At 42.6% G+C, this 27,722-nt stretch overlaps 1 protein-coding gene across 3 annotated transcripts in view; it reads left to right on the top strand.

Moving 5' to 3' along the window:
* The window catches only part of LOC132381100 (protein phosphatase 1H-like), a 51,444-nt gene that overhangs the window by 18,820 nt on the left and 4,902 nt on the right, over positions 1 to 27,722 (top strand). The window contains exons 3-9 of one of the 3 annotated variants that reach the window (XM_059950309.1): positions 1,445 to 1,771; positions 7,022 to 7,134; positions 13,695 to 13,779; positions 15,356 to 15,474; positions 16,219 to 16,282; positions 20,384 to 20,491; positions 25,470 to 25,621. In XM_059950309.1, the coding sequence (XP_059806292.1) occupies positions 1,445 to 1,771; positions 7,022 to 7,134; positions 13,695 to 13,779; positions 15,356 to 15,474; positions 16,219 to 16,282; positions 20,384 to 20,491; positions 25,470 to 25,621 (968 nt within the window). The other 2 variants (XM_059950311.1, XM_059950310.1) reach the window with 2 other exon arrangements.

The following is a 27,722-nucleotide window of genomic DNA, read 5'->3' as shown; positions in this document are numbered from 1 at the left end:
CTGGAGAAGCTGCTGTCCAGAAGGTCCTTCGGAAGTCAAGAATGAAGCATAAATCTTGTGTTTACAGCCATTTTATTTGATGTTCATAACAAGGAAGTAACAGTAACTAACTCGCTCTACAATAAGTACAAAAGAGCAAAGAAAAAACTGAACAAAGTCAAAAAATCTTTCTTCATGTTTGCCTTTATACTGAAAAATAGCTTATATAGATGAGAGAAATTATTTTGATGAGAACCACCTCTGAGATAGTTTGACTTGCGCTCATGTGACACCAACTCCAGACAAAGAAACTATAAAAAACCACAGAACCAGCTATATCACAAATGACTAAAAATCCACTGAATACCGTATTTACAAACAAACAAGTGATTACACTTACATTATCAGCAAATATGAAGAAAATTAAAAATTTAAACCCTAATCCAACAGCAGTGAGTTTGGGAACTTAGACTGTATAATAGATAGACCAGACATCTTTCCAAGTCAAGAAGGTATTTAACTTACAGATGATGCTATTCCCATGTGCTTGTTGTCCTTGTGCTTCTCACTGGTAGACGGTGCTGATTTAAAAGTCATTTCTGTCTTATCCATTGTATTCATCTTGTATTCCTACCTTACAAACAATTTGATTCTCTGGGACCTCCTTTCGAGGCTGAATAGTTTATTTCCAGAGGTTCCCCCTAATACCCAGTCATACAGAGAACTCGAGTGATCACAATACAATCATCTAGATGACAGAAGAGAAACAGACAATGCCAGGGATCAGATCTCTGTAAAGCCTAATGCTATTTAGAACATCCCATTAAGTTGCGGCCTAGTCCAGGACATCAGACTATAATTCAGGTGTATTCGCATGCAGTATTAAGTCTTTTGATTGTAATATTAAATCCAGATCCCATCTGTTATCTGGTGGATGTAAAATATCGCACTGTGCTGCATTGAAGAGCACTCCCTCTTGAGCATGCTGCCCATTATTTACCTGTCATTGCCACAAACAAAAAAAAGATCTAGACATTATTTTGAGAAGTCGGAAGTGCATAAATTAGTTGCAATACATCCTACATGATAATAACCTGCTTTCAGAATTTATTTAATTAGTTGTCAAGTGCTTTGTGAGGTTTTAAGATTATGAAAGATCTCACCAGAATGCAGGTTTTTCATCCTCCTTTGAGTTCCCCGATTTAAATAACTGAGAACAAAAAGAAACAAAAATATCCAAAAGTCACGAGCCCTGAATTGTGCAGAGTAGCTTGTGAGCAATGAAGCATTGTCTGAACTATATGTTATGTGATGCAGTGGGAACGTCATGAACTCTGCGAGTGAGTTAAGCGTCCATGTCACTTGTTGGCATTGGTTGAGATCCTAGATGCAAACCTGGAGGATTGGAACCTTCGCCGTATAGCCTAAGTTGTTCTGTTTCTGTCATTGTTTTTTCTCCCCCCAGGGAGGCAATGAAATTGCATTTCATTACTGGGCGTTGTTTGATGGCCATGCGGGTACCGGAGCTGCTGTCATGGCCTCGAGACTGCTGCACATCCACATTTGTGAACAGCTGCGTGACATTGTCAATATCCTGAAAGACTGTGGCGTACCGCCACCGATCTGCCTTTCCAGTGACCCGGAGACAGTAACGGCAGACGCCACAAAGAGCCTAGAACATCAGGGGGACTGGGAGCCTCCCACTGACAGTGAATCACGGTTCCAACTGGAGAAGGAGATCTCGCACGAGTACCTGGTCATTGGTGCAATAGAAAGCGCCTTTAAGCAGATGGTGAGCTATGGGACCGTAACATCTTGAGCTTAGGTGCTCTACCTTTTTCTAAGCAGCTCCCAAAAGTATCTTCTGGCCGTCACTGAGGTCATAGTGTCAGATAAGATAGATAACAGATGATTCAGGTCCAGGTTCAGAGACTTGAATGCAAAAACAATTTAATGCCTGCTTTTGTTTGGAAGCTGTGGGCATGGTAAACAGGTCAGTTGTTGTCAGTTGTACTGAGGTACAGTGCGAAACCTGTCTTTCATCCATTCATGCAATCAATTCATTACAACAGTGCATTGAGATAGTACAAGGTGAAACAATAACAGAATGCAGAATAAAGCGCCACACAGAGAAAGTTCAGTGCAGGCAGCCAATAAGGTGGAGTCATAACCAGGTAGATTGTGAGGTCAAGAGTCCATCTTATTGCCATTCAATAGTTTTATAACAGAGGGACAGAAGCTCTCTTGAGCCTGGTGCTTCACACTTTCAGGCTTTTGTACCTTCTCAAAGGGAGGGAGCAGAAGGGAGTATGTCTGGGATCAGTGGGGTTTTTCGATTAGGTTAGCTGCATTGCTGACAGGAACAGCTTCCACTCCTAATTACTGTGAAAAGGAATGACTTTCTAAATGGTCCAATGTTATTAACACTCGAGATTGCCTGAGGCCACTAATGAATGAGATGGAATTTTAAAATAATCCAGTAGTTTCATATTAACTTTGTTCCAGATTGGTTTAAATTCTTGATAAGCTCATTGTAGTTATTAGCTATTACAGTGGATATGACTTCTCATATCTGATCAATAGATACCTGGATATGATATAGTTCAAACTCTAGCCTGTTACATCACTGTATCATACCTAATACCAAAACAGCTATGAACTATCTGGGATCTGAAGAAATTAAACTGAAAACCAATCTGGTTAAGCAGGGGAAGGCAGGGCAGGATTGTTGAATTTTAATATTCAGGAAGTGTGGATTTTGGAAAAGGGCAAAGATGACTAAATCTGCTGATGTTGATAGCATGTGTAGGAACCCTTAAATGGGAATCAAAAAATTGCAGATGCTGAAAACCTGAAATGAAAACAGAAAATATTCTGAATGTTCTGCAAGTCAGGTAACACTGTGTGCAAAGAGGGACAGTGATGATGTTTCAGGTTAGTGGTCCTTTATCAGACTTATAGAGGCACATGTTCGGTTGCATTGGGGGGAGGGTTGGAGAGAAGAAAATGCCAAGCTTGTCCAGCTGATAAACAGTTCTCACAACCAGGAAAAACTGGTTATCTGAAATAGCTGAGGGCCACAATATGCATAACGAGATGATAAAGTGCCATTCCTTTGGCTTACATTGTGCATCGCTGGAATAGTACAGGAACAAATCAGAGTTCATAATGAAAAAGGGACAGAGGCACTTGACTGAAGGGTCGAGGTTGCCTCATGGAATGAGTGGAGGTGCTTCCCAATCTGTGTTTGTGCTTGTCAGTGTGGAGGAGATTATATCAAGAGTAATTGATGCAATATGGAATACTAAAAAAGACAAAGATGAAATACAAAAGTAAGCTAGCTATTAATATTTAATAATATTAAATACAAAAGCTTCTTCAGATACATAAAGTGTAAAAGAGAGACAGGAATAGATATTGGACCGCTGGAAAGCAATGCAGGAGAGGTAGTATGGAGGTCAAGGAAATGGCAGACGAACTGAATCAGTATTTTGCATCCGTCCTCACTAGCAGTATGGTGGAAGTTCCAGATGTTAGGGGACATGAAGTGCATGAAGATACCATAACTAGAGAGAAGGTTCTTGGGAAACTGAAAGGGCTGAAGGTAGATAAGTCACCTGGACCAGATGGTGTACATTCCAGGGTTCTGAAAGAGGTGGCAGGAGAGATGGTGGAGGCATTAGTAATAATCTTTAAAGAATCACTAGATTCTGGAATGGTTCTGGAAGACTGGAAAATTGCAAATATCACTCCAGTCTTCAAGAAGGAAGACAGGCAGAAGAAAGGAAACTATAGAAGAGAGAGTCTGACCTCAGTGGTTGGGAAGATGTTGGAGTCGATTATTAAGGATGAGGTCTTAAGGTACTTGGAGGCACGTGTTAAAATAGGCTAAAGTCAGCAGCGTTTCTCAAGAAAAATCTTGCCTGACAAATCTACTGGAATTCTTTGAAGAAATAACAAGCAAGATAGACAAAGGAGATTCAATTGATATTGTGTACTTGGATTTTCAGAAGGCCGTTGACAAGGTGTCACACATAAGCCTGCTTAACAGGCTATGATCCCATGGTATTACAGGAAAGATTCTAGCATGGATAAAGCAGTGGCTGATCAGCAGGAGGCAATGAGTGGGAATAAAGGGAGCATTTTCTGGTTGGCTGCCAGTGACTAATGAAGTTCCAATGGGGTCTGTGTTGGGACTGATTCATTTTACATTATATGTCAATGATTTGAATGATGGAATTGATGGCTTTGTTGCAAAGTTTGCAGAAGATATAAAGATAGGTGTAGGGACAGGAAGTTTTGAGGAAGTAGGGAGGCTATAGAAGGACTTAGACAAATTAGGAGAATAGGCTAAGACTACAGACAGAATCTTGTAAGAAGTGGCAAAATATTTTGAGGTTGAATGTGAAAGTGATGACGAGTACCTTATCCTTGTTTTGGCTGTAGGTGGAGAGGAGTGTCAGAAACAGAGCACCCTGTTGATCTGTGGTGGGGGGGAGGGGGAGAACCATTTTTAAGGAGAAATGAAGACATCTCGGAGGCACTGGTGTGATCATCATCCAAAGAGATAGGATGGAAACTGCAAAACTGGAAGAATGAAAAGAAATCCTTGTAGGCAACGGGGTCGGATGAGATAGTTCAGAGTGCATGGGAATCAATAAGCTTGAATAGATTTCAAATTTCCATATAATGTAGGAGGCCATTCAACTATACTGACTCTGAGAACAATTCGCCACAGTTCTCCCACACTTTCCCAGCAATCTGTTCTCTACTCACATGCCCATTAGCTCCACCCTCCCAACACCCGATTATCTAAGCAGTCACCTACACTAGAGCTAATTTACAGTCGTCAATTGCCTACCAACCAAGATATCTTTGGGATATGGGAGGAAACCCAAACACCTGTGGGAAACCAGTGTGGTCAGCGGGAGGGTGTGCAAACTCCACACAGACAGCATCAGAGGTCAGAATGAAACCTGGGTCATTTGAGTTGTGTGGGAGCAGCGTTACCTGCTGTGGCGCAGGGTCTCCCTTTAACATGTAAGACTGGGCTGGTGTAGAAGTCAAGAAGGGGAAGTACAGAATCAGGTTAGGTCCTTGAAATTGAGAGCATTCAGAAATTTCCAGTCTTGTGTGAGCCTAGGGGACATCATCAAAACAACCTTCCATCTACCATAACAAGAGAGTGCCAGAGTCAGACTGAAACAAGGACATTCCAAATATCCAACAAAGAGGCAACCGAGCTTAGGGCAAAGCAGGTTTCCAGGGCCACACCCTTGGCTTGGAGAAAGTGAGTGGAGTTGAAGGAGAAGTTGTTTAAAATAAGAATGAGCTCACCCATGCGATGAGTGTGGTGATGGACAGGGAATAGTTGGTCTTCTGGTCGGGGAAGAGATACAGGGCCTTCCAACCTTCCAGGTGTGAGATGAAGGTATGAGGAGATGAAATGTCAATAGTTTCTTAGTCCCAACTAGGACACTGCCAAAGTGAGGGAGGGCATCAAAAGATTCATGAAGTGGAACAGAGGGAAAATATATTTAGGACAGGAAGAAATACAGTAACTATGGGACAAGAGCTGGCAGAAGCAATGAGTCTACTCGTACAGTTCAGCTTATCCTTTTGCAAACGTTCCCTTTGTTTTCTCCACCACATCACTCTCTACTATTCTAAATACGCTTGGATTTTTCACATTACCAGTTCTGATGAAAAGTCATTCATCTGAAAACGTAACTTCATTTTTCTCTGTATAGATGCTGCCTGACCTGCTGAATATGTCTTGCACTTCCTCAACCCTTTAAGCTCTGGATTTTGCCATCATAGTAAGATTAGGGCTGGTCAGCAAACCCAATCCCAAGAGATAGGATGTTAAATAATATTAATGAGGCCTGAGAGGTCAAATTTCATCCCCTAACAGTGGGTAGATGGATGGTCCGTGCTTGGGAACCCCAACAACTCAAACATTTTGCTTATGGTTCCCACTTAGTCCTTTAAACCCTCCAAAATCACACTCCAAGTCTGAGGGTTTCGATGCAGTCCTCCTGATCCGGTGCTTACTCCAGAATGTCAAATCTGTCAATCAGGCTGACTTCCAAAGAAATGATCCAGGCTATGGAGTTGCAACAAAAGTGCTGAAATTTTCCAGATCTGTGTGAATCTAGGAAACATAATCAAAATTGTCTTCTATGTACCATAACGAGCTGAGGGAGGATGCCAGAGCATCCTGCGTCCTTCACCTGCCGACGTAATGCCCAACTCTAAATACCTAAGCCATATGTTTGACTAAGAAGCTGATAATGAGCCATCCTGAACAGTTATTGTTATTCATTGCAACAGCCTACTGAAGTCATCTAAAGTTAAATCAAACTTCCAAACTACCTGATTTTAACTCGCATTTATTGGATCACAGGTTTAGCAGCAAAATCATTACTCATTGGTTGTATCCTTACCTCCTAAACCAGATCGTTAGAGGTTTAAGACCTCAAAGCTATAGGTAAGCTCACAGCACCTTGGCTAGTGAATGTAGCACACTGTCAAGGGAGCTAAAGTCTAGGCAAGACATGGAACTGGGACACAGATGTTATTCAGAGAGAGCAGGTATCCTGATAGACCTTGCTAGAGAGACCTTGGTATCCTGATCAATTATTTTAATGATTCAAACCCTCAACCCAGAACATTTATTCATTATACAATGTTGCTCATTGGAGCTGATCATGTACCAACTTGCTGTTGTGCTTCGATTTTGCACTCATGGCTGAACTTCATTTTCTATGAAGTGCTCTGGTTAAGGTAATGAAAGATATCATAGAAATGCAAGCTGGTTTTATATCATGATAAAGATGTTATTAATTATGAGCAACACTTGAAGAGATACCTGAATGTATAAGAGAGAGTGCCCTGCCACCATGAGGAAAGAACATTTGGCAAGGTCCCTTGCATGCTCTGACACTTTCGAGAGGGATCTGCTGTTAGGGGATTAGTACTTGGGGTTTCTGGTATGCTTGTTGCACATGGTCTGAAGAATGGGCTTTTCTCATTGCTGCAGGACAAACAGATTGAAAAGGAGCGGAACTCCTCCTGCATTGTGGGCGGCTGCTGTGCACTGGCAGTGATCTACATTCTGGGAAAAATCTACGTGGCAAATGCGGGTGACAGCAGGTACAGAGCCAAGCTTCCTAGTCCTGGACGACAGTAGATTGTGCTGGAACTGCATCAGAGTTTGAGTCAATTAAATCATTTTGACATGGGAAGAGGCTATTCAGCCCAACAAGTGCAATCCAATAGGTCCTGTTCTGTCTTTGTGGCTCTGAATTTAATTCCTTCAATTGCTGATCCTGGTTAATTTTGAACTCTTCAATCATTTCCAATAACTTTGTAAGCAATGAATTCTAGATCATTGCCAACGACAGTGAGGACAAAGTTCCTTCATACATTCCCTCCACCCCTTGTCCCAACCCTGAATGTTTTTCCCCTATTATTTCGTTAGCTGATGTGTGGAGGAGTCCTTTATCTACATTATTTATACTTGCAATCTCCTGAACTTCCTTTGCTTCAGAACAATCCTCGCTCCTCCAGTCCATCCTTTTAATTAGACTCTCTCGTTCCCGGAAACACTGATAAAACTGCCCTGCACTCCCTTAAGGATCTTTGCATCCTTTCTGCTGCAGAATGGATGAAATACTCTAGTTAGGCCCAACCAGAACTTTTTAAGGGTTCAGCATCATTTCTCGGCTTTCAGACTTGAAGTCCTTTATTTCTGAATAGATCCCACATGCTTCTTTCTGTCAATACTCCCACCACTTTCAAAGATCTTTGCATGTGAAGTCTAAGATTTCTTTGTTCCTGCGAACTCCTTTGAACTGTGCCATTAAGGTTATACTGTCTTTCTCTAACCCATCTTCCAAAAGGTCAATGCACCTTGCCATTCTAATGCCAAGAGGCACTGAAGCCTCTGAGGCAAGAGGCTATGGATTTGAGTCATCTCCATAAACTTGATTATGTCAGTCAGTCCAATGCTCACAGTGGAGAACTGAGTCTTATTGATCCCTACTTAATAGAATCAAGAATCAGTTCATTTTCCATATACATTTACATGTATTACAATGTAGAATTATATAAAATTATTATGATTACTCAATCCTTTACTTCTTCCAAAACTGTTTGTATAAGTTTGCAGCAGTGTGATAAATAGCAGTGATCACGCTTCACAATATATTTATTTAGTGGTAAAGTCCTTTCAGATGTCCTGAAGCCATGAAGGGTTTCAGATGATTTTTATGATATTGAGGTTCTTCTGACAAAAGAGACAACAAAGTCATAAATCGAAATGATTGGACTATTGCTTTTATGGAATCTGGACTTTTTCAAACTTACAGGTTTGATATACTGTTTTCTATTGCCCGTTCCTTTTCTCTTTTGTTGTGCGAAGGGAGGGAGGGGTTGAAGTACTTTTAGTTTTTTATGCAGGGGAGGGGTTTTTTTTTGCAGGGTTTGATGTTCCTCTTCTGTTTTGTGAGGGGGAGGGGGTTGTTTGGGGTTGATGATTGGGATACCATTCTTTCTTGTTTGTGTGTGGGGAGGGGTCAGTTGGATGTTTCTTGCTGAATCACTTCCATGTTTTTTCTTGTTTCATGGCTATCTGGAGCAGACAAATTTCAGCGCTGGATATGGATACATGTTTTGATAATAAATGAACCTTTGAGCTTTTTTTTAACCTTTGGTTTAGTTTGAATAGAGTTATACCAATCTTGAAACTAATTGCTATTTTTGATATCCATTAATAACATGGATGAGAATACGTTGTTGAAAATTTCAGTTTTTACGAAAGACACAAAATTTGGAAGTGAGTAACTGTTGATGAAAATGTACTTAGTAAATTCAAGTATGTGGTGCTGGTTTCTGGAAGAAAAATAAGGATCTAAATTATAAATATGGAAGCAGTTTAAAGAAGCTGCATGACGTGATAGCAGGGCTGTTTGTGCAGAAATATAACAGAAACTGAATAGGTCGATAAAGCAGTTAAGAAGGGTAACATTGTCTTGACTTTTTAAACAGTGTTATACAACTGAAAATTAGTTTACCCAGAGTAGAACTTACTAATGACCATATCCATCTGGGCCCTTTAGAGATGAATCACCTTTGCACTCCTGATGTGATTTCCATTTCAGGAAATTATGGCATCTTTCTCTAGTGCAATGAACTTGGATCATGATGTCTTAGGACTGATCAAGGTGTGGGATTGCTGGGAAATGTGACTTGGAGGGCTGCCAGATACTTGCTGTCAGCATTCAGGCCTTCACCTACTACACCCCTGCCTCCACATTTCTTCCTATTAGAATCACAGAGTACTACAACACAAAGCAGACCACTCAGCCCATCCTGTCTATGCCAGCCCAATCCTCTGCCTATCCCATCAAACTGCACCTGAACAATATTCATCACGCCACCCCCACTCATGTACCTATCCAAAGATTTCTGGAATGTTAAAGTTAATTCCGCATTATCACTTCTTCTGGCAGCTCATTCCACACTCAAACTGCCCTAAGCAAAGAAGCTGCCCTTCAAATTTCCCTTGTATATTTCACCTTTCATCCTAAGCCAAAGACCTTCATTCTAGTCTCACTCAACCTGAGGGGAAAAAGCCTTATCAATTTTTATAGATATAAATGAGATTTTATCTATACCCTTCATAATTTTGTATACCTCTATAAGACCTCACCTTATTCTCCTGCACTCCAGGGGATAAAGTCCTAATCCATTCAACCTTTCCCTATAACCCAAGTCCCTGCAAAGTCCTTGCAAATCTGCTCTTCATTCTTTCAAACTTATTGATATCTTTCCTCTATGTTGGTGACCAGAACTTTACTCCAGTCGTCTTCCCTTAATTGCACAATGGTGCTACCCTGCTGATGATTGAAGCTGCTATTTTGCACTCATGTCCTCCCAATAGAATCTGGCAGCCCTTACTCCACTTCTCGCCTACTAACCCACAGTATGGACCTTCTCTCTCCAATTGTCACACAACTCCAAACTCAGTTGCCATCAACAGCATAGTTTGTCATCTCCTATGCTATGACTTATACACCCAGTCATGGAACAGTAGACTTTATAGGAAAGACAGTACAACATTTAAGAGATCAGGCCAAAACTGTTTTAAAAATACTTCATCCCCTCAGTGTTTCTGGCTACTGAACTTTAGAAAGAATGGGGAGTTTTGTAGCAAGCGGTGGAGAGATTATCTGGAATGGATCACTAAAGGAGCTATGATAGATCACCTTGGAGCAAAGAAAGCCATGCAGGGATTTTATGAAGACGTTTGGAGACTTCAGATGGAGTAAATGAAAGGAAACTGATGAAGCAAAAGCTAGAAAGCCCAGATTTACAATGACAGGCAAAAGAATTGGGAAAGCACAAGGGAACATGTTTTCTTACGTGATTAAATTGGGTTTTTGAAATCATTCCCACTATATTCAGAGTTCAAAGTAAAATTATTATCAAAGCACTTACCATATATATCACCATGTTCTACACTGGGATTCATTTTCTTACGTGGATTCACAGTAGACCTGAGAAATATAATGGAATAAATGAAAAGCTGCACAAAAACAAAGTCAGACCAGCAGCCAATGTGCAAAAGATGACAATCTGTGCAAATCAGTAAAAATAACAGTAAATAAATAACACTGAGAACATGATCTGCAGAGAATATTTAAAAATCATTCCAGTAATAGCTTGCCAAAGGGAATTAGGTTGTTAGGATATGGAGAAAGACTAGGGGAGTTTATTATGTTTTGTAACAGGAGGACACGGGAGTCTGGAATGTGGTCTAATTTCGAGTTTAAGCGAGATGCACACATATCATGTAGAAGCATGATGATGTTTGCAATTCACGTATTTATACATAAAACCTGTAACGAGTTATTTAAGGAATGCAAGGCCTACTCAAACAATATGTTTACGATATTACTCAAATACTACTGAAACATCAAATCCACAACAGAGTTGCTCTTCAAATGAGCTAGCACAGAGTCAATAGGCTGAAAGGCTTTCAACAGAATGCTATTCTGAGTCCATGAACTTCTTCCCAGCAACTGTGACGGTTCAACCAGCTGGTAATCTTGTTCCTGCCCTTTGGCACTCACTATAAAGGAAATGGTTGTCACATTTGCCTATGATCTGTTTTTAGTGTGCTTCAATACACATGAGAGGGAACGGAGCTGAAGGGGTGGTGCAATTGTAACTTTTAAAATTTCTGGGATGTTTTGCACGAATCAGACAGTGATGAAAAGAGAGTCTTACCATTGCATCACTATCATAGGCTATCCCACTGAAATACTTCAGAAGTCAAAGCTGCAGTGTAGCACACCCACCAACCCGTTTATACACAGCTAGCTCCCACAGACAGTGATGTTAGTGAAGCCAGTTCTCTATCTAATAAGGTCAGAAATTGAAATTAATGATAAATGGACTTTACAAATATATAAGAAAAGGTTTTCTCCACAGAGACAGATTCTGGCACTTTTCACATGAAACACTATAGCAACACTCAGAGAGCAGGTGGTGTTACACGCCTTAAGATGGTTGTCTTCAACCAACCAGCAGTCTTCCAACTCTGGTGCAGTAATGCCATCTACCAAACCTTAGCTAACATGACAGCAAAAGCCTCTGTTCTAACCAGCAAATCTCCCTCAATATCATGTACCTAGCCAATGCAAAAGAAAACATTTGATTGCTTTGGAAAGGCAAAGATAAAACTAGATAAAACCTCTGGCTAATTACTAAGGCTTTATAAGACATTGGTCAGACAGCAGTGGAGTGTTGTGAACTGTTTTGAGCCCATTATCTAAGAAAGGATGTGCTGGCATTGGAGAGGGTCCGGAGGAGGTTCAGGAAAATGATCCCAGGAATGAAGGGGTTAATTTATGAGGTGCACCTGATGCCTCTGGACCTGTATTTGCTGGAGTTTAGAACATCGAAAGGCATAGATAGAGTAAGCGTGTTGACGATGATTCCTATTGTAGAGGAGTCCAGGGCTAGAGTGCATAGCCTTAGAATAAAAGGTCACTCCTTTAGAATGAAGATGAGGCGGATTTTTTTAGTCTGGAGAGTCGTGAATCTGTGAAATGCATTGCCACAGGTGACTGTGGAGTTCCCGTCGCAGCCTGTAAGAAGTTTGTATGTTCTTCCTGTGACCATGTGGGTTTCCTCTGAGAGCTCCTGTTTCCTCCCACAGTCCAAAGATGCAGCAGTTAGTAGGTTAACTCGTCATTGTAAATTGTCCCATGTTTAGGCTAGGGTTAAAATCAGGGGATTGCTGGGGAGCACGGTTCGAAGGGCTGCGCTGTCTCAATAAATAAATAAAAAGATTGGGTATTTTTAAAACAGAGCTCGTTTGACTCTTGATTAGTAGGGTGTCAAAAGAAGGCAGGAGAATGAGGTTGACAGGAATAATAAATCAGCCATGATGGAATGGCAGAGCAGATTTGAAGGGCCAAATGTCTAATTCTGTTCCCATGCCTCATGGCCTATATTGTTCTTCCTCTGTCATTCTTCCACTTACCACTACAGATGAAATAAAATCCAACTCACATTTCAGGGAATTGGGCAAATGAGTGTCGGCCTTCCACTCAAGCAAATTCACTATCGTCCAGGAAACGGACCTTCTCCCAGACGTCGTGCATCTACAGCTCATAGATCCTCACTCAATATCCCCGCATTTCTCGTTTCAGAAACTGACTGGGGGTTTACAGGGGAGATGATTTCTTTGAAACATACACTGCTTGTCAAGATAGATGCAGGGGTGATGGTGTGGTGTTGTTCAAAAGTGGTTGAGGTGTTCAAAAGTGTTCTTTACTGGGAGTTGTCCTTTCAGAACCAAAATTAAAAAAGAATTTTCTTCACCCACAGTACTGTGAAGCTTTGAAATTATCCACCCAAGTGCGCTTAAAGGCTTAGTCTCTGAGTAGGTTCAAAACCAAGAATGTTTTGGATGTTACAGGGATTGAGAGATTTCGAATTAGTGCAGGAAAGTGGCACTGAGTTAACAGTTCAGTTGTTATCTAGTTGAATCAGAATCAAGTTTATTCTCACTGACAATTCAAAATTCAAAGTAAATTTAGTAACAAAGTACTTGTATGTCACTAGATTCTACCCTGAGGTTCATTTTCCTGCACGTATTCACAGCAGATACAAAGAAGCACTATAGAATCAATGAAAAATTACACACAAAGTTGAGCAAACAACCGATATGTACGAGACAAACTGAGCAACTACAGTAACAATAATTATAAATAAGTCATAAATAATATTGAGAACAAGTTGTTCTCAGTAATATTGTACGTGAAATAAAAAGTCATAAAAATTGAATTCAGAGCAGCCGTGGAGGGGCTGAATGGCCTAATGCTCCATTTTCTAATGTTGCTTCTGCCTTTTAACTGGCAACCTTCAACCCTCTGCCCTCTGGTTATTAGCCCTTTAATTGTTGGAAGCAGCTTCTCTTAATATACAGCGATATAGGAGACTGCAGATGCTGGGATCTGGAGCAAAATCAAGCTGCTGAACGTCCCTAGCAGATCAGGAAACACCTGGGGAGGCAGTGGGATAGTCGGGACCCTGCGTCAGTTCTGATGGTTGAGGTTTCGACCCAAAGTGACTAAGCTCTTGGTCTGTCTAAATACCTTTGCCGAGTTTGTTAATGTTTTTGTTATCTTTAATTCCAGGGCTATTCTAATCCGTAACGGAGAAGTTATCCCACTGTCTAATGAATTCACTCCTGAATCAGAGCGACAACGACTGCAGTATTTAGTAAGGAGATATCTCCTGTCTTTACTTGCCGCCTTCTGTATAGGTCTGCATTTCCTTGATGTATGAGTTAGTGCGACAAAGCAGGAAGCAGCAAAACAAAAACACAAGGAACTCTGCAGAAGCTGGAAATCCGAAGCAACACTCACACACAAAAGCTTGGCAAACTGTATTGCTTTGGATTTCTAGCATCTGCAGCATCTCTCATATTATGACCTCACTATTTTGCCTGGCAACCATGCACAAAATGCTGGAGGATCTCAGCAGGTCAGGCAGCAGCTGTAGAAATGAATAAACAGTCGATGTTTTAGGCCAAGACCCTCCTTGAGGACTGGAAAGGAAGGGAGGAGACACCGGAGTAAGAAGGAGGGGGGAGTGCAACGAAGATAGCTAGAAGGTGAGGCCAGGTGGGTAGGAAAGATAAAGGGCTGGGGAGAAAGGAATGTGATAGGAGGAGAGTAGATCCAGCCATCCTATCCAGCCCCTTTCACAGTTTTTCTCTGCCCCATCACGTTGATGAACAACTAGAGCTCCCCGGCTCATGGACCAAATTAGTCTACAACTCATTGAGGGCAGGAGTCAGGAATCGATTTCCATCTTATCTTCAATAGTGGGTGATCCCCAAGAGCTCTGCCTAAATGTGGAGGTATAATGGGTAAATGATCAGGAATATTGCCTCAGTTGACTTCCAAACCATTGTCAACTCTAAAAAGTCCATTGTTTTAGCTGTCCCACCACAGCTGCTTAATATGCCACAGTCTAGGAACTAATCTCAGTTTCTGTAATCTCCCCATTAACCTGTTCACCTAGCTACCATCTACCTGACAGCTGGTTGTGCGGGAGGTATATGGTCACTGATATGTAAAACTACAATTTTCTCACAAAGCACAATGCTCAATATTGGTTCACCATCCCCCATTTTAAAACTGTCACCTGTCCCCATCCTCAAAAGTATCTACATGAGGCAGTACCTCAAGAAGGTAATATCTATCATCAAAGATCCCCACCATCTGGGCCATGTCATCTTCTCATAGCTACCATCAGGTAGGAAGTATAGAGGCCCAAAATCCAACACAATAATAGCTACTTCCCTTTATCAACTTAAGAACCAATCTTCATAACCTCAATCAGTATAACCACACTATGACCACTTTTGCGATACAATGCACATTGCTTTCTTTCTGTTCAAATTATGTTCATTCTTTATAATTTTGTATATTTTTAAGTTTCTCTTGTGAATGATGTGTCTCTAATACTATGTGCCAGTGATCCTGCTATAAGCAAGTCTCTCATAGTTCAATACCCCACCCCCATGGACCCATCTATCTATGTAAAATGCTTAAACCTCCAACTCACTTATATCGCTTCTGCTCCAGGCCTTTATCACATCTTCACAGCACCATTGGTGTCTTCAGATGCCAAGATCTGTGCTCTAGAATTCCCTCCCTAAATCTCCAGCTTTCAATGTCTCCTTAAAAATTATCTTTAAAAACCTGTCCTCCATTACTTATCCTACCTTAGGTGAAAAAATTTGAACCTGTGGAAGATTTTACTAGATTATTTTTTTTTCTCTGTCTAGGGATATTTACAACCACATCTGCTTGGAAATGAGTTCACACATTTGGAATTTCCAAGGAGAATTCAGCACCGGGAAATTGGCCGCAAGATGTTGTTCCGCGATTATAGCATGACTGGCTGGTAAGAGTTGACCAACAATTTATTTTTAGAGACATTTTGCAAGATTTGAATATCGCACACAAAATGCTGGAGGAATGCAAGCAGATCAGGCAGTATCCACAGAGAGGAGTAAACTGGTGACATTTTGAGCCAAGATCCTTCATCAGGACTGGAAAGGAAGGGGGAAGAAGCCAGAATAAGAAGGTGGGGGGGGGGGGTGGAGGAGTACAAGCTGATAGGTGGTAGGTGAGGCCAGGTGAGGGAGAAGGTAGGTGGGGGGAGGGAAGGGATGGGTGATGAAGTGAAAGGCTGGGAGGTGATAGGTGGAAAATGTAAAGGGTTGAAGAAAAAGGAATCTGAATGGACAGGGGAGTGGACAGGATTTGAACATTGCTGGCAAGACCAAACTCCTTTGTTCTTTCTGAATTGCCCTCAAGTGGGTGGTGACAAGCTGTTTCATCTGACCTGCCGCAATCTTCCTGGTAGATAGAGGAGTAAGCGGGTTTGGTAGGTGACAGCAGGGTGGGTGAGTTTCCAATAACACCTTGAGAGCACATTTGGGCAGATTGGCGTTGGATGTGAACTGAAAGAAAATAGTGGATAGAACAGTGGAAATAAGACCAGTTAATGATTATTCCAGAGATCTCGCATGAGATGAGATGAATGCTTCCATGGCTTATTACCTCTGCAAAAAGTAATACATTTGTCCAACTGGCTGATCTAGTCGATGTGTATTCCTGCATCTCCTCCCCGTTCTTTCTGCAGGGCATACAAGACCATAGAAGAGGATGACCTGAAGTTCCCATTAGTGTATGGGGAAGGCAAGAAGGTAAGTGGTGCAACTAAAAGCAAGCTGCGATCACTTACAATAATTCAATGTCACATTTGTGTTCTGGAGGTGAGCATTCCAGAGATTTCTGGTGTTTCAACAGGTTAACAAAACTCTCACAGCATCGTCATGGAGCACAGAAACAGGCCTTCCAGCCCACCTTGCCCATGTTGACCATACTAATCCCATTTATAAGCGCTTGGCCCATAGCCTACAGTCACCCTTTGTATTCTTGACTTAACCAAAAAGCACTTCACAGCCATGGTCATTGAAGTTTAGGCATTGTGATGTAGGGAAGATCAATTTATCTCACATTGAGTAACATCAATGAGCATTGAATTATCAGTTTTAAATAGCCCACTCACCCTTTGTTCCTTTTCTACTCCTACCAGTCCACACAGCTCTCTCAGTCTCTCTGTCTGCCATTTCCATTCCTCATCCACCTTCCCCCTCCATTAGCTAGACTCATCGTACTTCCCCTGCCTTCTTATTCCGACTGTTCCCCACCCCCTTCCTTTCCAGTCCTGATGAAGGGTCTTGGCTCGAAACATCAACTATTTATTCCTCTCCATAGATGCTACCTGACCTTCTGAGTTCCTCCAGCATTTGGTGTGTGTTATTCTGGATTTCCAGTATTTGCAGAACTTTGTCTTTCCATCTACTCTGCACCTATTTGCCTGTCTACCTGAGATTCTCCTCCTTTGATTCACCTTTCCCTATGATTCCACTAACACCGACCAGCCTCTGTCCTGCCCGTTCCTCTCACATCTTTACATTGGCTGTCTTCCCACTACACTCTCAGTCCTGAATCAGTGTCAGAATAACAACTGGTTTGAGTTCACCTAGAGAACTCAGTTGTCCATAAAATCTAAGGCCAGCCACAAGCGTTGAGGAGCAACACAAACAGTAACATTTCCTCCAGATAAAAGGCATTCATCAACCATGGGATTGAGTTCAAGAGCCATGAGTTAATGTTACAGCTATATTGGAACCTGGTCAGACCCCACTTGGAGTACTGTGCTCAGTTCTGGTCACCTCACTACAGGAAGGGTGTGGAAACCACAGAAAGGGTGCAGAGGTGATTTATAAGGATATTGCCTGGACTGGGGAGCATGTCTTATGAGAATAGGTTGAGTGAACTTGGCCTTTTCTCCTTGGAGTGATGGAGGATGAGAGGTGACCCGATAGGGGTGTATAAGATGATGAGAGCTATTGATCATGTGGATAGTCAGATGCTTCTTCCAGGGCTGAAATGGCTAGCACAAGGGGGCATAGTTTTAAGATGCTTGGAAATAGGTACCGAGGGGATGTCAGGGTAAGTTTTTTCACACAGAGAGTGGTGGATGCATAGAATGCACTGCCAGAGCCGGTGGTGGAAGCGGATACAATAGGGTCTTTTAAGAGCCTCTTAGTTAGGTACATGGAGCCTAGAAAAATAGAAGGGGAAATTCTAGGCAGTGTCTAGAGTGGGTTACATGGTTGGCACAACATTGTTGGCTGAAGGACCTGTACTGTGCTGTAGATTTCTATGTTCTGCGTTCATATCAGAGGATCTGCCCTGTGACCAGCAAGGAAGCGTCATCACCAAGAAGGCATGACTGAAATTCCATAGAAGCCCAGTAGAGGGTATACTAACTGGTTGCTTCACGGCCTGGAGTGGAACCAACAATGCCCAGGAATGGAAAAGTCTACAGAAAGTGGTGAATGTAGCCTGGTCCATCACAGGCAAAGCCCTCCCCCTCACTAAGCCACATCCATCATCAAGGACCCCCACAATCCAGGCCATGCTTTCTTCTCAATACGACAATCGGGCAGAAAGTACAGCAGCTTGGGTCTTCCACCACCTGGTTCAGAAACAGTTATTACCCTAGAACCATCAGGCTCCCGATCCAGCTCGGATAACCTCGTGCACCACAACCCTGACCTGATTCCTAAACCTGCACACTTGCTTTCATGGACTCCACGGGTTGTCATCTGTTGTATCCTGGTTTTCAGTCTTTGTTTATTTATAATTTTTCATAAATTCTATTTTGTTATTTTTCTGTAAGTCCCTGCAAGAAAGTGATTCTCTAGGTAGTTTATGACAACATATTGCATATGAACTTTGATCATTACTTTGTCTTCAAAGTTCAAAGTAAATTTATTATCAAAGAATGTATACCCTATACTGCTTAACCTTGAGATTCGTCTTCTTGCAGGTGGCCACAAAACAAAGAACCAGAACAGAATCCACAAAAAAACCCTACATGACAAATGCTACCAAACATCCAATGTGCAAAAAAAAACAAATTATGGAAATGGTTGGCCAGAAGGAACTACAGTCTGCAAATTAGTGGATTTGAATGAATCAGGGACAGGGGAAGTAGGCAAGCCAATTGTCTTTGATTCCCCCATTTTGTGAACTCTGAACTGATTCTGTTACAAGGTTCTACCCTTGTAATAATGATCAGAGGGGCACAGAGAGAATCTGTATTTACCGACATGTAACCTTTATTGTCTCAAATAAAAGCACATGGGTTCACAAACCAACTAACTGTGTGCACACTCACTGGAGTTCCCTAACGCTTTATGAACAGTCAATGAAGAAAAAGGATATTATCTCGAAGAGGCGTCTAAGCTGGCCAGGCGTTCCTCGTGGTCCTGATCTCCATGTTTCTGTGGGAGTCCTCCTCATCTGCAATGGTTGCCCTCTGGTTGCTGGGGAATTATTGCTGTTATGTACATGGATTTCCTGAATCTTTTAATGTTCCTCATCAGTTGAATTGATGGAACTCCATCCCTTTGACTCAAAGTCACCTGACCTACCTGGGTCACCTTCTTACTGACTCTAGTCCAGGGCTACAACCAACGTTCTATATTTATGCCCCCTTGCCTCATGTATTTGTTTCTTTCAACTCTGACTGGTTCAAATCAGTCAATCTAAGTAACCCAGATACTGAGTCTAATGAGAATACAGATTAGCAATACACACAAAATGCTGGTGGAACACAGCAGGCCAGGCAGCATCTATAGGAAGAAGCACTGTCGACGTTTCAGGCCGAGACCGTTCATCAGGACTAACTGAAAGGAAAGATAGTAAGAGATTTGAAAGTAGGAGCGGAGGGGGAAATGAGAAATGATAGGAGAAGACCGGAGGGGGTGGGGTGAAGCTGAGAGCCGGAAAGGTGATTGGCAAAAGGGATACAGAGCTGGAGAAGGGAAAGGATCATGGGATGGGAGGCCTAGGGAGAAAGAAAGTGGGAGGGGAGCACCAGAGGGAGATTGACAACAGGCAGAGTGATGGGCTTAGAGAGAAAAAAAAGGGGGAAGGGGAAAAAAACTAAGTATATCAGGGATGGGGAGATTACAGATTACTTCTTTGGTAGGTCTGGCACTTTACATTATAAATAGCTAATGGTCTCGGGTTAAGCAGGCCATTACCTGAAGCTCCTTGTGTCCACATTAAATTGCTCTGTTTAGATGATCCTAGAGTAAGAATCAGTTTAGAGTTCACAAAATGGGGGAAGCAAAGACAATTGGTTGTTTTTGAACCATGGAGTCTCTGAAAGTAAGTCCACAGCCACAGAGCCAGTTCACTGCTGAGGTAACACAAGAGCCTGATGGAGGCAGGCCACAGCTGAGAGTCTGTTCAACGCGGAGGTTACACAGGAGCCCGATGTCTGCAGGCCACAGCTGAGAGCCAGTTCACTGCTGAGGTAACACAGGAGCCTGATGGCTGCAGGCCACAGCTGAGAGCCAGTTCACTGCTGAGGTAACACAGGAGCCTGATGGCTGCAGGCCACAGCTGAGAGTCTGTTCAACGCGGAGGTAACACAGGAGCCCGATGGCTCCAGGCCACAGCTGCAGAGTTAATCAGGACTGAGGTAACACAGGAGCCTAGTGGCTACAGGTCACACCTGAGAGTCAGTTCAGCACTGAAGTGAATACAGCTTTACATTGTAGTGAGCTGAACACTGATTCATCCTTTGGCCTCAACCTCGACACCTTAATCTTTTTCATCTGACTGGGCACATAAATATCGGGTCATTTTTCGCTCTTAGGCCTGGGCCCCATTGCTTTAACTTTTCAGTAATGATTGTGAATTACTGACTGTCTCAACAGGCACGTGTCATGGCAACTATAGGAGTAACTCGAGGACTGGGAGATCATGATTTGAAGGTTCATTGTTCCAACATCCACATCAAACCTTTCTTGTCCTGCATGCCAGAGGTGAGAACTATTGATAGATGCTGTCAATAATACTAATTGTATCAGGAAATAATTACCTCAGAGTTACTCAGTAGATATATACAGAGAATCTGAAACTCTCCCCATCATGTCCAGTACTTGAGTTGAGGCAGATCAGGGATTCAAAATAACAGGGTGAATTCCAATGTTGGCTTTGCTTGTGAGAAATACTTGGAATTTCCCTTTTTTTCAAACCCAGGGGGTTCTACTTTTTAACATTTGGAAATTTCAGACTCTGGTTGCATATTGATTTGATAGCAAAACTGTAAATGTGGATTTCTGACTACATATCATGTCCACAAATAGTATCACACTTGCCCCTCTGGCTCACCAAGCTGTGCTGCCTAGCAACCCACTGATTACACTAGCCTAATCACAGGGCAATTTACAGCAACCTACTAACCGGTACATCTTTGGACTAAGGGAAGAAACTGGAGGAAACCCAGATGCACACGGGAAGTACTTTCTTACAGACGATGCCAGAATTGCAAACTCTGAGCTCCAACTCCCCAAGCTGTAATAGTGCCACACTGACTGCTACACTACCACGGCACCCCAAATATTTCAGTACTAAGAAGCCCTACTAGACTGAGACAAGTAACCAATCTGAATATTCATGGGAAGGCCATAACTATGCCTTTTTTTTCAAGTTCCTGCTGCCCTGTTACATCTGATCCTGTTGCCTCAATTTGCTTCTATTTCAAAGGTCCAGCAGAGGGCAACAGATGCTCTGAGAGAAACAGGAATTCAATTCGATCCCCTTGTTGTATGCACAAGTGTGATGATAGGTACAGATAAACCGAAAGACTTGCAGCAGGATCACGGGCACATGGATACAGACAACACACAAAACTATAAATTGTACAAAAACACCATGTAGTTAAAAATAGACTGTACAACAAGCAAGATATTAGTGCAAGAAGAAACAAAGACACAATTGAAAGCCATGAAGCGGACTTGACCTAAACTGGACTTTAAGTGGCAGTTTTGCTTTGCTAATGCATTCAGGTTGAATTTTACACTGTCAGAAGGTCAGCACCCTCCTGGAGGTGGGGGACTTTTGATGGGTCTTCTGCACTGTGTGTTTCTTACTCTTGGCAGCAGTCCACTTCTCTTCTGAAATATCTATCAGCAGAACAAAGCTCGTGCTCTGCAGACGTGGAAACTCCCTGGAAAGACACAAGAAAGCCTGAGAACATCTGTGATTCCATTCTTGTTTGAAAATCCTGTTGAAGATGGATATTTAGTGGGTGGGCACTAATAAACTGGACAATTGAAAATGAGGAGCCTTTAAATGAAACAATTAGAGAACAGGGGTGATGTGATGGATGCAGAGGCTGTTAGGGAGATAGATGTGGACTGCATTGCTGATATGCCTGGAGACAGGTGTGGTGGTCGTGAATCAGAGCAGATGTTCAGGAAATACATTCAAGGCCACTTTAATGTGTACAACCATATTCCTGTTTGTTAATGCAAATATCTACTCAGCCAATCATGTGGCAGCAGCTTAATGCATAAAAGCATGCAGACATGGTCAAGAGGTTCAGTTGTTGTTCAGACCAAACATCAGAACGGGGAAGAAATGTGATCTAAGTGACTTTGACTGTAGAATGATTGTTGGTGGCAGACAGGGTGGTTTGAGTATCTCAGAAACTGCTGATCTCCTAGGATTTTCACACACACGACAATCTTGAGAGTTTACAGAGAATGGTGTGAAAAACGAAAAAACACCCAGTGAGCGACAGTTCTGTTGATGAAAACACCTTGTTAGTGAGAGAGGTCAGAGGAGAATGACCAGACTGGTTCAAGCTGACAGGAAGACGACAGTAAATCAAATAACCATGCGTTACCACAGTAGTGTGCAGAAGAGCATCTCTGAATTCAGTATATAGTCGAGCCTTGATGTGGATGGGGTACAGCAGCAGAAGATCACCAATGTACACTCTGTGACCGAAGGTACCTAATAAAGTGGCCACTGTGACGGCTCCATCAGCAAGAGCAGTAGGCCTCATCTTGAGAACTGGTATGGAAGAGATGGAGAAATAGAGGAAAAATGGGATGTTATCCTTACAGGAGGAAGGAGGAAGGTATAGTTGAGGTGGTTGCATGAGTCAGTGGATTTATAAAGGATGTCAGTGACAAGTCATTCTCCTGAGGTAGAGATACAGAGATCTGGAAATGGAAGAGAAATGTCAGGTGAATTTGAGGGTAGGGTGGGGAACATTATGAAATGGCTGAACTCTGCATGAATGCATGAAGCAGCACCAATGGAGTGTTCAAAAGAAACATAGAAAACCTACAGCACAATACAGGCCCTTTGGCCCACAAAGTTGTGCTGAACATGTCCCATCTGTAACAGATAAGGAGCTGGGAGGCATGCTGGAAAAAAAAAACTTGCAATAAGGACAATACCATGTGGCCAACAAAAAAGTATATCTAGGGCCTATGTGAGTGTCCACTTGCTTTTAGTAGGAAGTGGAGGGAATTTTAAGAGAAGTTGTTGAGGGTAAGAATGAAATTGAAGACCTTAAGACCATACTGATGCAAACGGAGATGTATAGAGACCGGATGTTCATGGTAGAATCAGGAGCAGGGAATTTGAGTTAATGAAATGTTGAAGACCATCAGAGAAGGCCTGGGTGGCAATGGATGATGTTAGATCTGGAGGCTGGTGGGGTGAAAGGCAAGGACCAAAGAAACTGCTTTGTATCAAAGGAACTCACTTCCACCCATTTCCAGTCCTCTGGTACCCACAAGGGACCTCCATTCTATTCCACATTTCTCTGTTCTCCCTACTCTAATACTCCCCTCGGTCTCCCTTTCCTCTCCCTCCTCTGATTTCACCCTAGATCCAAATACTGTCTTGTCTTCACCATCCCTCCTGAACACCCACTCTTCAATGCTGAACAGTCTGTCCATAGCAAAGGCCTTGCCTCTGGCATTCCAATGCCTGCATCTTATTGAGTTCCAGGCCTGACACGATATCAAGTTATTCCATTGCCTATTTCTTCAGCATGAAGTCCTCACCCCCACTCCCCATGATAATCTCCTCTCCCATCTCCAACCTTCCTCTTCCAATTGTATTCACCCTTCTGCTTTTTACCCTCTCTTGATCTTTTCATTTCCAATAGCCAACTCTTCTCTCATTTGAAGAAGGGGACCTACGTCTACAAGTGGAGAATCAGCAGACAGTTCAATAAATGAGGGAACTAGAAGTGAACACAAGTAAATGGGTGAATTGGAGAAGGCAACCAAAATCTGGGTGATAGTTGGTGGCGGGGGGGGGGGGGGGGCTGGTTGGTGTTGTGTTAGTAAATTGAAGCAGACCACCAGCTAGTGAGCAAATTGGAGAAAGCTGCCAGTGGATGAAAGTGTTTGTGTAATGCATCACTGATTTGGTAGAGGTACGCAGGTAAATGAATAAAGTGGAGGAGAGTTTAAGGTAGGATGCCATGATATCAGTGAGTTGTGGGGAGGGCAACTGAAAATGAGTGAATTGGAGTGATGGCAGCAGCAGATGATCTGTGGGGAGCATGCATGGACTTGGAGTGGAGCTCCACAGATAACGATCTAATGTGTGCCTACTTGTAGCAATATGCTGACAATGTTCAGAATTGGCTGACATCTACAACTGAGCCATGTAATCATTTGTGGGTGAAGTAATTTCCCATGACATCCAAGATACCTGCACATCATCAGATTGCCCACCATCAACATCCCAGCCAAAACCTTAACTGGACCACGCACATAAAATAAGGTTGATACGAGATCAGATCAGAGGTGAATATCCTGCAGTGAGTGAATTGTCACTTGACTCACAAAGTCCACCATCTGGTGAACATGAGTCAGGAGTATGACAAAATAGTACTTTCCACAATATTGTGGGTCCTGTAGAAAGGTCTCAGCTCGAAATATCAATTGTCTATTCATTTCCATGCACGCAGCCTGACCTGCTGAGTTCCATCAGCATTTTGTGTGTGTTGCTTTGGATTTTCAGCATCTGCAGATTTTCTGGTGTTCATGTAACAAAATATTTTCCAACAATATTCAAGATCCATGTTATTGTAACCAGCTTCATGGTGTGCCTGAACATTCACTCGTCTCTACCACATAGAAAGAAGAAAATGGTTTGTATGAACATGGGAAGGCCTCTGCTTTTTCAAAGATTAACATTAATTGTCACGTGTATATTGAAACATACCAAGAAATCCATCATTTATGTGAACGACCAGCACAGTCCGAGGCTGTGCTGGGGGGGCAGCCTGCAAGCATCACCATGCTTCCAGTGCCAACATAGTATGCCCACAACTCACCTACCAAACTTGTAGGTCTTTAGAATGTGGGCGTAAACCAGGGCACCTAAAGGAAATGCATGCGGTCATGGAGAGAATGTACAGATTCCTTACAGATAGCGGCTGGAATTGAACTTGGGTCACTGGTGTTGTAGGATGTTACACTAAGTACTATGCTACCACGCCATTCCCGAGTGCAAAGTCCCTTCCATTTTACATATCACCCTCATTTACAATTATGCTTTTTGTTCCTGATTCTAAATCCAGGAATTCCCTAACAGTATCGTGAAAGTGTCTTCACAAAAATGAGGTTAACTCTGCCATTGCCATGAGGTTTTGACATCAATTCCACATCGGTCAAATTAAGAAATAAGTGAAATAAATAGTTAGTGGTCATAAAGGGTATCTGTTATGGATCTCAGGAGAAACTTCTTCATCCAGAATACAATTATACAATGTAAAACAGCTGCCACAAATGACGAGGTATATTGCATAGCTGTGTTTGATAGGAGTCTATAATGACGTTGGGGAAAGAGAAATCAAAGGCTGCATTGTGTGGGTGGGACAAATAGTTGTATGAACCTGCAGGCTTCAATGGCCTGTCAGTGAGCAGTAAACAGTGTAGCTCTGTGCAACTTGTTCAATAAAATCTTTTGTTATTCCGGCAGGTGAAAGTTTATGATGTGAAAAAGCATGAGCATAGTATGGATGATGTTATAGTGATGGGGACAGATGGCCTGTGGGACGTGGTCTCAGATCGTGAGGTGGCTGATACAGTCATTCACATGCTTTCCAACTGTGATCCTGATGACCCCAACAGGTTTGTGAATTTGATATGGTTTTCTCACAAAACAAAGGTTCAGGACATGAAATTAAAAAGAGAGGATGGGCTTATTCAGCATCTTTCAGATTCAGATTTGCTTATCATATTCACATCAAAACATACAGTGAAATGTGACACAGCAGCTGTAGATATACTCTTGTTTGTGAGTGAAATGTGCCATTTGTGTTAACAACCAACATGCCCAAGGATGTACTGTGACGCTCATTCCATCACCAAAATATCACACTCACAGTGTTCAACAGGACAACACAAGCAGCAGAAACAACGACAGAGCAAAATAAGACTCCTTCACTCTGTGTGTATTAAAACACTGAGTAATAACTGCAGTGTAGGTCACTGTAGCAACATAGGAAATGCAATTACTAATTTGAGCACAGTAGGCTCTCATGAACACCAATAGATTAATAACCAAATAACCTGTTTAGGTGACTTTAGCTGAGGGATAACTATTGACCAGAACATCAAGGAAAATTTCCTTGATGCCTCCAACTTTCACCCTGCCCTCAAATTTACCTGGTCCATTTCCGGTACTTCCCTTTCTTGATCTTTCTGTCTCTATCTTTGGAGACAGCTTATCTGCTGATGTCTACTATAAGCCTACGGACTCTCACAGCTACCTGGACTATTCCTCTTCCCACCCTGTCTCTTGCAAAAATGCCATCCCCTTCTCGCAATTCCTCCATCTCTGCCGCATCTGCTCTCAGGGTGAGACTTTCCATTCTAGGATGAAGGAGGTGTCTTCCTTTTTAAAAGAAAGGGGCTTCCCTTCCTCCACCATCAACTCTGCTCTCAAAAGCATCTCTCCCATTTCACGCACATCTGCCCTCACCCCATCCTCCCACCACACCACTAGGGATAGGGTTCCCCTTGTCCTCACCTACAACCCCACCAGCCTCCGTGTCCAACATATAATTCTCCGTACCTTCTGCCACCTCCAATGGGATCCCACTACCAAACACATCTTTCCTTCCCCCCCCCCTTTCTGCTTTCCATAGGGGGTCGTTCCCTATGCGAGTCCCTTGTCCATTCATAACCCCCCATCCCTTCCCACCAATCTCCCTCCTGGCACTTACCCTTGTAAACAGAACAAGTGCTACATCTGCCCTTACACTTCCTCCCTCGCCACCATTCAGGGCCCCAGACAGTCCTTCCAGGTGAGACGACACTTCACCTGTGAGTCGGCTGGTGTGGTATACTGCGTCTGGTGCTCCCAGTGCAGCCTTCTATATATTGGTGAGACCCGACACAGACTGGGAGACTGTTTGGCTGAACACCTACATTCTGTCCGCCAGAGAAAGCAGGATCTCCCTGTGGCCACACATTTTAATTCCACGTCCCATTCCCATTCTGATATGTCAATCCATGGCCTCTTCTACTGTCAAGATGAAACCACACTCAGGTTGGAGGAACGACACCTTATATTCTGTCTGGATAGCCTCCAACATGATGGCATGAACATTAACTTACGTTAATGCCCCTCCTCCCCTTCTTACCTCATCGCTTATTTATTTATTTATTTATTTGTTTTTTTGTTTGTTTGTTTATTTATTATTTTCCCCTTTTTTCTCTCTCTCTGTCCCTCTCACAATAACTCCTTGCCTGCTTTCCATTTCCCTCTGGTGCTCCCCTCCCCCCTTCTTTCTCCCTAGGCCTCCTGTCCTCTCCCTTCTCCAGCTGTGTATCCCTTTTGCCCATCAACTTTCCAGCTCTTAGCTTCAACCCACCCCCTCCCACTGTCAAATCTCTTACTATCTCTTCTTTCAGTTAGTCCTGACGAAGGGTCTCAGCCCGAAACGTTGACTGTACTTCTTCCTATAGATGCTGTCTGGCCTGCTGTGTTCCACCAGCATTTTGTGTGTGTTGAAGGAAAATTTCCCAGCTTTTTCAAATAAGTAATAGGGTTTTTTTTCACTGATCATCTGAAATGAGAAAAAAACAAGTCGTAATTAAATATCTGTCAGCACCAGGGGCAGTGCTGTACTCCTTCAGGACTACATCAAGGATGTCAGTTTGGACTTTTACTTTAGACAATGGAGTCTAGTTTTAGTGGTGTATTTCTTAATTCCATTAAGCTTTT

This window comes from Hypanus sabinus, chromosome 25 (genome assembly GCF_030144855.1).
Source record: "Hypanus sabinus isolate sHypSab1 chromosome 25, sHypSab1.hap1, whole genome shotgun sequence".
NCBI lineage: Eukaryota > Metazoa > Chordata > Chondrichthyes > Myliobatiformes > Dasyatidae > Hypanus > Hypanus sabinus.
This window is presented reverse-complemented; position numbering and strand designations above follow the sequence as displayed.